Source organism: Alnus glutinosa, chromosome 1 (assembly GCF_958979055.1).
Source record: "Alnus glutinosa chromosome 1, dhAlnGlut1.1, whole genome shotgun sequence".
Taxonomy (NCBI): Eukaryota; Viridiplantae; Streptophyta; class Magnoliopsida; order Fagales; family Betulaceae; genus Alnus; species Alnus glutinosa.
In genome coordinates, this window is record NC_084886.1 from 49,739,222 (window position 1) to 49,748,880 (window position 9,659).

The following is a 9,659-nucleotide window of genomic DNA, read 5'->3' on the forward strand; positions in this document are numbered from 1 at the left end:
AGAAAAATACCAACGAAGAAGAATAAAAAAGAATCAAGGTTGAGAGTTGAAAATTTCATTCACTTGCATAATATTTAGGGTTAAATATATTTTTAACATCTGAGTTCCAATTTGCATCACAGATGGTACCTCAGTTTTAGAAAAAGACTAAATTAGTACCTCAATCAAGTTTTTCGTCAAAACACTAATAGCCCGCCACATCACTGCCACTTAACATCACTAGGAACACGATACTTGTCCCTTCCGACATGACAGTACCCACGTATTGCCAAATCATTCAAACACTTCCATGCCACACACCCACATCATTTACTGATTTTGGGGATGTGATGTAATGACTTTGACGTCAACTTCCCCACAAGCTTATCTCTCTCTAATCTCTCTCATCCCTCTTTCAATCACAATCACATGCATTGATCGTGTGGGGCCGATGATCCAACGGCTTAGAGTCACCGTGGATTTAGCATGTAATAGATATCGAATTAGAATTACAAATGGGAGAGAAGAAAAGTTGGTACATAGAATTCAAACTACTTCCGTTTCTCGGAAGGATCTGATTTGTGTTGGGGCCGAAAGTCACCAAACCCTATTTTTCCCATTTCCATTTATAAACGCGTTATAATGCGATAAATTCTTTCTTTTACGAGAAATTCAAAAAAAAAAAAAAAACCCAGACCTACAGGCCACAGCCAAGCCACAGCCGTGGGTCCGTCTAGCTTAATTTTTAGTATTTTTAATATTTTGGCATTTTCTATGAAGATTTCAACGGAAAATAAAATAGGTTGAAAAATAGAATATTGATCACATTGTAACATTTTATGATTTAAGTTTTAAGGATAAAATTATAAAACTCGTGACACATCGATCAGGGCTAAGTGGAGTTTTATAATTTTTTTTAGTTACTAATTTATGCGTTAAATTTTATTTTTCAGATTTAAGAAAACTTGTTATACTTGTATGAATTTTTGTTGAGCTTTTAAAGCTATCTTACTTACTGTGGTGATAACAACTTTTTTTTTCATCTTAATTAAAAATTACAAATAAATATTTTATTACATTTTATATAATATATTTTGATTAATATTAGAGGATGGACATAAAAAATTGTATGTTATTTATAAAGTGAAAGTAGTTTAAGATTGTCAAAGTAGAAAGACTTGTACTCGATCGCAATCATTATATCAATAAACAAAATATAGAAATTTCAATAATACCAACAAATAGAAATTAGTGGACTAAAACAAAGCCCTCTAACGCAAACTTATGCAACAAGCTCTGGTACAGGACAACCTTTTTGTGTCCTTTTATATGGGTGACCGTTGTGGTGGCTCACTAATCATTTTCTATCTTTCACTATTCTCCAATCTTCTGTGAGCGTGCGTGCGAGCGAGCGAGCCTGCGTGTGTGATGGATACGTTGTCTTTGACGAATCAGCCATGGGGTGTCAGGTTCAGTCCGACGGACGAGGAAATCTTCCAACGGTACCTGATGCTAAAGAACAGTGGGAATGAAGAAGAAGTTGGCTTCATTCGCGAAGTTAATTTCTTCAAACGGGAGCCCTGGGAGTTGCCTGGTGATCAGTTTAGCATTCGTTTCGAGGATCTGATTTTCTTATTTTGGAACTTAAATTTTTTTTCTGGGCAATTTCTCAAATTTTTTTGTTTGTTCTTAGCTTGTCTGGTTTCTTTGAGTGTAGATTACTCCGGCATAGAGACAATTACAAAGGATCAAGAGTGGTTCTTCTTCTCGCAACTTGATCTGAAGAACCGGAATGGGAATCGGTTGAACAGGAAGACCGATGCTGGGTACTGGAAAGTAACTGGTAAGGATCTCAAAATCTCGTCCGTTGACGGAGAGAGCTTGATTGGAAAGAAAAAGATACTGGTTTTCCATGAGGGGCGTTCTCCAAACAGCAAAATAACTGATTGGGTCTTGCATGAGTACCACGCGACCCGGACGGAGCTTCAGGGCACCAACCCCGCTCAGGTTGGGTTTCTTCTATCTCGTCTTTTGTTTGGTTGCGTTGTGCGTACCATTCTTACCAATATCTCGACTCTCGAGTAACTATTTTCGATCTCTGGGAACAAACTCATCGCCAACTCAACGGCGACTTTATCTCTCTCTGCATCGTTAACCCCCACAGAATCCTCTCTCTGTTTCTGTCTCTCATCCCTATCTCTCTCTCTGTTTCTTTATCTCTCTGTGTCTCTTTCAATTTCTCCTCCCATAATTGTTAAACGTTGTGTTTTTGCCCTTTTTAACGCAGATTTCAACCACCTATAACGCTAATTTCATATATAAACTCTATATGGAAGATCGATCGTGACTTCATTGAAGCGATTCACCCCTCTCTCGATCGTCATATAGTCTCTTCGACCAGTAATTCATTTCTTTTCTTTTCTTTTTTTTAAAAAAAACTAAATTTTGAAGCAACAATCTAAAATAATTTTATTGCGGTAGTAGTTTGTTGAGATCATTTACGCTGTCTCTGTCATCTTTGGACATTCAGATTTCAGAATCCTTTGGCCAATCTCACTGTTGATGAGTCATCCATGAACATTACAAATTACAACTGATACAGCATAGCATCTAATCTTCACATCCTCAAATAAACTCCTAGAAGAATCCATATATATATATATATATATGCTTTCTGATTTTGAATGATGAAAGAAGAGAGGATTTTTCGATTCATCGGGAAAGGGAAACTTTCATTGACTATGACAAAAAGTTCCTCCAAAACTAAAATTCATAAATTGTCTCGTGTCATTTTTTGTACATGTAAGATGCAGATTTTCCCACCGTTAACTCATCTATTCTTTGGCAAATGAAATTATTTCTCTAACCCAATTTGTAATCCAGCCAATATCAGCACCGTCCAGGATCCAGCCACTTTTCACGATCAATCTCTAAGGTTAGTCAATCTCAGTCTTCCCAATTTTCTCAATTGTTGTTCTTTCTGGTATGCCGCGACTTTTTCTGTACAATAGAATCCAAAAGATTCCAAACCTAAACCCATTTATCCCCATGAGTAGATTTTGTCTCTGTCGGACCCATCATTCTGTCACCGCCGTTTTTAATCCTTCGGACCCATTATTGTCGTTAGCAGCAGTGAAAATTGCCGAAAATGATGTCTCAATTTTATGGGATTTGGACAATAAACCACCAAACTCCTTTTGAAAAAAAAACTTTGTCGTATATATAAGTGACAATCGGTGGATGTTTCATTTTCTTTGTCATTAAACTGGTTTGTAGGAAAGTTATATAACTCAAGCGTTTTTCTTTTTTTCTTTTTTTTTTTTTATTATTATTATTTTTTTATTTTTTTTTATGTTTCTTGGTTCTCTGGATCGATTTTCTTTTTTAACAATTTTTTTTTTTTTTAAAAAAAAAAAAAAACTCTCTTTTGGTTGTTTCTCATGAACTAAAAATTACTCTGAACTATAGCTAGTTATCAAATAAAAATGTAAAAATATTATAGTATGCAATCAAATAACTACAGTTATATCAAATAATTAACTACAGTTATCAAATAACTATAATTTCTTATAAACACATTTTATAACAAAAAAATAACTCACAATTTTTCTTTTTTCAAGTCCTTGATCCGAAGGTTAATTTTCACTCATATATGTTATCCCAATTGAATTACATTCATCTAATAATTTACTAAATAGCACTAGTCAAACTAAATACCATCATTAACCAATGTTCTACAATGCTGATTAGTGACTACATTAACTTACACCCGGTAGGAGGAAAGAAATGAATGGTGGTTGATCAAGATGTTTAATTTGCTGCCAAAATAATGTAAATATAGGGTCATCTCTTTTAGAAGAGGATTTATATTCTCACTTTGTTGATTAACTTTATGCAGAAAACCTTTGTCCTCTGTCGTTTATTCAAGAGACCTAACAATATTAATGGTAGCAAAGGTCGAAAGCGAAAGTACTCTACCAAAGCTAGACCTGCCAAGTCTAAACCAGCTGCTCGTGCTTCAGTATCTCCACCATCAGTTAATTATAATGAGGAAGTTGACAATCATGTCACAAGATGCTGTCCTAATGGAACGACGACATCTTCAGTTTCTACAGCATCATCAGTTGATGAGGAAGGTGATCACAATCATGTCACAAGATGTTATCCAACAACAACTTTTGACGGAAAGACATCAAACACTAAAGCATTCAGTACCGAGTGTAACCACATTAGTGAAAAAGCGTTCACTAAAAAAGATCAGGTGGGCGAAGGAATGGTTGATGATGATCATGAGGTGAGAAAGACAGTGAAGTATATTAATCCAAGTATCTCCTTGGATCATTTATGTTTCTAACGTACATCATGTACGTTGATTTGCAGGCGGTAGACTCAACTATGTCCGGTGTCCCACCAGAGCTACTAGATATAGATCGGAGCAAGCCCTTCCACTCGCGGATGCATCCTCTTTGCATGCCTTTCTCTGTCGCAGATGATTCAAACTACCGTGATGATGAGGTGCCTTATCAATATGGCACGAATGTCACAAGATGCTGTCCTGATGGAAAGACGACATCTTCAGTTTTTCCAGCATCATCAGTTAATGAGGAAGGTGATCACAATCATGTCACAAGATGTTATCCGACAACAACTTTTGACGGAACGACATCAAACACTAAAGCATTCAGTACTGAGCGTAACCAATGTAGTGAAAAAGCATCCACTAAAAAAGATCAGGTGGCCGAAGGAACGGCTGATGATGATCATGAGGTGAGAAAGACGGTGAAGTATATTAATCCAAGTATATATCTCCTTGCATCATTTATGTTTCTAACGTACATCATGTACGTTGATTTGCAGGCGGTAGACTCAACTATGTCCGGTGTCCCACCAGCGCTACGAGATATAGATTGGCGCAAGCAGTTGCCCGTGCTGTCGCCCGACCATCCTTTTTACGTGTCTTTCACTGTTCCCGTTGATTCAAACTACTGTTATGATGTGCCTTATCAATATGGCACGAATGATGGAGCCGCCTTATTCTCTGAGATATGTGGTCCAATGGATATTGATTATCCGGATGCGTTCCCTCAGAATGATCCCAGCAGTCAAGAGAATCTTCCTTAAGCGGAACCGGATCCTCTCCATTTCAAATCACGGCTAGGATGGCTTAAAAACAATCTAAAGCCTTTAAAGTGCCACGTAATAAGCTGCTACTTATAACGGGGGTTCTGAAAATAACAAAACGTTAAAGTTATTAGAGTTGAAATTCCTCTTCCTTCCCAGAGGATATAGACGGTCACTCTCCCTGATCGATCCGCGAGGCTGAGAATTAATGGAGTTCTTCCACAAGGTGTTCGGGACAGTCACTGTCCCTCTCTTTCTCTGAGATTGATTTGTGAGGCCGAGGATGGAGCTCTTCCACAAGGTGTTTGGTGCTCTCGCTATCCATCTCAAGATGTGATGTACAAATGCAGTGATAAATAATGGAATATTGAGGAATGAGGACCCTCTTTATGAATGCGTTTTTTTTTTTTTTTTGAATGAAAGCTTTATAAAACCAAACACAAACTATAATCACACCAGAGAAATCTGGTTCAAACTATTCCATGGGCAAAGAGAAAGCCCAAAACAGCTCACTCAAAAGCCCTTACAACTAAGACTAAATGCAGAAGACAATCTGCAGCATCAACATACATCCTGACTAGTAAACTAGAACAGAATCTACAAACAAATAAAAGTCAACAAGACTTCAAACTCAACAAAAAAAGAGAACCAACTATCCACAGAACTTAAACCATATTCTGCAGACTCCACAACTGGACTAACATCTGATTCTCAGCATTCTTCTTGTAAGTGCCCTTCACCAAAATTCTGGCTCTCACCTCCCATTTTATCTTAGCCAGAATTGCCTCCTCTGAACTCGGGATATTCCCATGTAGGATGTCATTTCTATGTTTCCCCAAATATGGTACACAGCAGCTCCTAGGCATAGGATGCACAGTCTTGTTTTCAGGCAGCCTTTTTCAAATTAGAAATACTCCAATTCACTACCTCCTCCCATGTCTCCACCGGATTATTCACTAAACAAGAAGCCATAAGGTTTTTCCAAATAAGTTTGCTGAAACTACATTGGAAGAACAAATGAGTTCTATTTTCCAACCTTCCCCGACAAAAAAGACACAAACAGTCCCCTAAATATCCCCACTTACATATCCTCTCCTTAGTTATTAAAGCATCACGGAAAACCAGCCATAACATGGAGGAATGCCGAGGGATAGCCACTTGATTCCAAACCACTTTCCACCATTTCTCAGGAACCTCTTTTTTCCTTAAAGCATCCCATGTCTATGCACAAGTATATCTCCCTTTCTTACATCTCCACATAGGCAAATCAGAATTGCCATTCTCTTCCTCCAATAGTTTGCTCTGTATATCAACAATTCGATCAGATCTAGCATAAGGCCAATACCACTCCCCATTACGAATAATAGTCGACAGCTTGGCACCCAAACTTGTCTAGGAGACACCCATCTGGATGCCAGTCATCTAGCCAAAGAAATATTCGGTTGCCATCTCCCACTTTAAACTTCAAAAACCTCTTAGCCACCTCTCTAAGTTTGAGAATTTGCTTGCCAATCTCTTCCTCCAATAGTTTGCTCTGTATATCAACAATTCGATCAGATCTAGCATAAGGCCAATACCACTCCCCATTACGAATAATAGTCGACAGCTTGGCACCCAAACTTGTCTAGGAGACACCCATCTGGATGCCAGTCATCTAGCCAAAGAAATATTCGGTTGCCATCTCCTACTTTAAACTTCAAAAACCTCTTAGCCACCTCTCTAAGTTTGAGAATTTGCTTCCAACTCTAAGAGCATGATTGAGGAATAGGAATTTGCCAAAAGCTCCTCCCCTTCAACCAATTTTTTTCCACCCATGCCACCCAAAGCGAACCTGCCTGAGCAAAGAGGTTCCAAATATGTCTAAGCATAGCCGCCTGATTCCAAACATTTAACCTCTTAAGCCCCAAGCCTCCTTACCTTTTCGGAACACAAACCTCTCCCATGCAACCTTAGCCTTAGCATTCACATTACTTCCTCCCCACAAGAAATGGTTTAGTTTATGCTCCAATAACCGAATCACTGCTTTTGGAAGTATAAAAATACTAGACCAGAAGACTTGAAGGCTGAAAAGCACCGAGGAAATCAGTTGTAACCTCCCTGAAAAAGATAAATGCTTGGCACACCAAGAATCAATCCGAGAAGTGAACTTTGCCACCAAACCTTCACAGTCTGCTGCTGTAAGCCTCTTAGTTATAAGAGGAACTCTCAAATATCTCACCGGAAACCTACCTTCTGTCATCTGGTCGGAAGTTTCCCTCCAATCTCCGGTGTAACCTTCGACAGTCACGCGCTGGTAGGAAACCGAAATCCTTTTCCCGCGCTTTTCTAATTTCCTTGGGTGCTTACGTGGCGAGAGCTTCTAACCATATATATTCGAGTTGGACAATCAATTTAACCATATATATGACTGTGTTTTTAAGGAGTTTACAGTACAATTTACTTATAAAAGGCAAAAGGGAAAAGAAGATTTTTCTGTACGTACAAGAAGAAGCGAAGAAGAAAATGGTCTATCTGAAATTTGAAGTCATCTCATTCCTCCTAGCTACTTGCTTGAACTGGAGTAGCTAACAAAAGTTCTTTGTCCACCCCCGCGCGCGCACTTACAGTTTTCCCATTTCTTTCATGGTAGTGACTGGTTTTAGATTAACTTCTATGTTACATCCATACTAAGCTTGTATAATGAATCTATGTCTTTTTCTGATAATTTCTTCCACATGCATTTCATGTGGAAGACTGCAAGAGCTTCATTCTCGGCCTCGCAAATCAATCTCAGAGAGAGAGAGATCGTCTCCTCCATCCTCTGGGATGGAAGAGGGATTTCAACACTGTTAACTTTAAAAAGTTTTGTTATCTTTGAACACCCCGTTAACTCGTTATTAAAGTAGCTTCTTATTGCTTGCCACTTTTTAGGCCTTTGATTATTTTTAAGACATTCTAGCCGTGAACCTGCTTCATTTGAAATGGAGAGGATCGGACTTGTGTAAAGGGCGGATTTTATAGATTTTTTTGAGGTTTAAAGTAACAAATTTAAGTGATGCTGTTTTTTAATATTCAAATAAAATTATTTTAAATTTTTACTTTTTAATTTTTTTTTATTAAAAAAATTGTTCTTCTGGCTTTTTGCGTTTTTTTTTTTTTTTCTTTTCTTTTCTTTTTTTTTTTTCAAAAAACATGTAGAATTCAACCATGCTAAGAAACATTTAGTTTTAACGGATGACATATATTCTTCTACTTTCTTTTTCTTTTCTTTTTTTCTTGAGCAATTATAAGGAAAAGGGGAAGGGGGAAACTGCATTTACCCCCTCAAACTTACATTTAAATTGCAATTTCGCCAAGCCTTAAAAAGTTGCAATTGATCTCTCAAACTATCTAGTTCTTATACTTCACCACCTCCGTTGGAATTTTTCATTAAATTCAAAAAATAATAATAAAAAAAATGTGTTTCTTTGGTTCCTAAGAAATTGGAGGAAAACAATAAGGTTGGATCCAATAGCTTTTTGGTTGCTAAGAAATTTCGGAATCTAGTGATAGGGAATAGTGTGAATTTTTAAATGAAAAAAGTTATATAGTCCGTTTGGGAGGACATTATAATTTGGGTGTAAGTTTTAAAGAAGATAAATGTAGTTTTTTTATTTATTTATTTTTTTTAAAAAAAATAAAATTGTAGGAGGAGAGTCAGGAGACCAATGGCCAGACCTTAGGTCTCCATGGCCAAGGAAGTTTTTGTTTTTACTATGAGGGCATAATTGTATTTTTACAAAAATATGGGGGTATAATAGATATTTTACCCATTTTCCATCAGATTTAACATAAAATTCTAACGAAAAGAGGCCAAGTGAAAGGAGTAGGTAATTTGGGAGTCAATTACAACTTTCTTAAAATTTGAGTGAACTTTACAATTTATGTGTAAGTTTGAAGATAATAAATGTAGTTTTCTCTATTTTATATTCTAAGTTAATACATATTTGTAATTATAAGAAATAGGAATGAGAGTTGTAGAAGAGAGAAGAAAGGGGTATTGAAAATGGGGAGAGACAGCGGAGTGATGGTATTTTTTATTTTTATTTTGGATAAAATAGTTGTAGACTTCATTCATAGACTAAAAAAGACAGAGCAAAGAGCCCTAATTGAATCCCAACATGTTGCTTGAATGTTACAATATCATGGATACCCTCATAAATATTATCTATCCAAACTCTATACATAAAAAGTTTGATAGCTGCCTTAACTAGGCCATGGGCTGCATAGTTTTGACAAACCTGCCAGGTTAGCAACGTTTGTAACACTCCTTTAACATCCCCCCACTACTTGGTCATAGCTACTCCAATTGGGATCAAGGCCTTGAAGAGCTTTTACCACTTGCAATGAGTCATCTTTGAGGATGATCTTGTTAAAACCCTAGTCTCGACTAAATTCTGCCGCTCGCAACGCCACACTAGCTTCCGCCACCACAGGTTCTTGCACTGCGCTTAAGGTCTGGCTTGTAGTTGCAAGCACCCATCCCTCATAGTCTCGCACAAGAATACCAACTCTCATCCTTCTATTCTTTGAGTCAATAT

At 37.3% G+C, this 9,659-nt stretch overlaps 1 protein-coding gene across 2 annotated transcripts; it reads left to right on the forward strand.

The window, feature by feature from the left end:
- The first annotated feature begins 1,359 nt into the window (after positions 1-1,359).
- LOC133856444 (NAC domain-containing protein 14-like) lies at positions 1,360-5,494 on the forward strand. 2 transcript variants are annotated; one of them, XM_062291493.1, is made up of 5 exons: positions 1,360-1,573; positions 1,697-1,986; positions 3,878-4,273; positions 4,360-4,746; positions 4,837-5,494. In XM_062291493.1, the coding sequence occupies exons 1-5, from the start codon at positions 1,408-1,410 to the stop codon at positions 5,098-5,100; spliced, it is 1,503 nt and encodes a 500-aa protein (XP_062147477.1). In that variant the 5' UTR covers positions 1,360-1,407; the 3' UTR covers positions 5,101-5,494. The 2 variants fall into 2 exon arrangements, with proteins under 2 accessions (XP_062147477.1, XP_062147478.1); XM_062291494.1 differs by having other exon boundaries at positions 1,373-1,580.
- Positions 5,495-9,659: the final 4,165 nt, after the last annotated feature.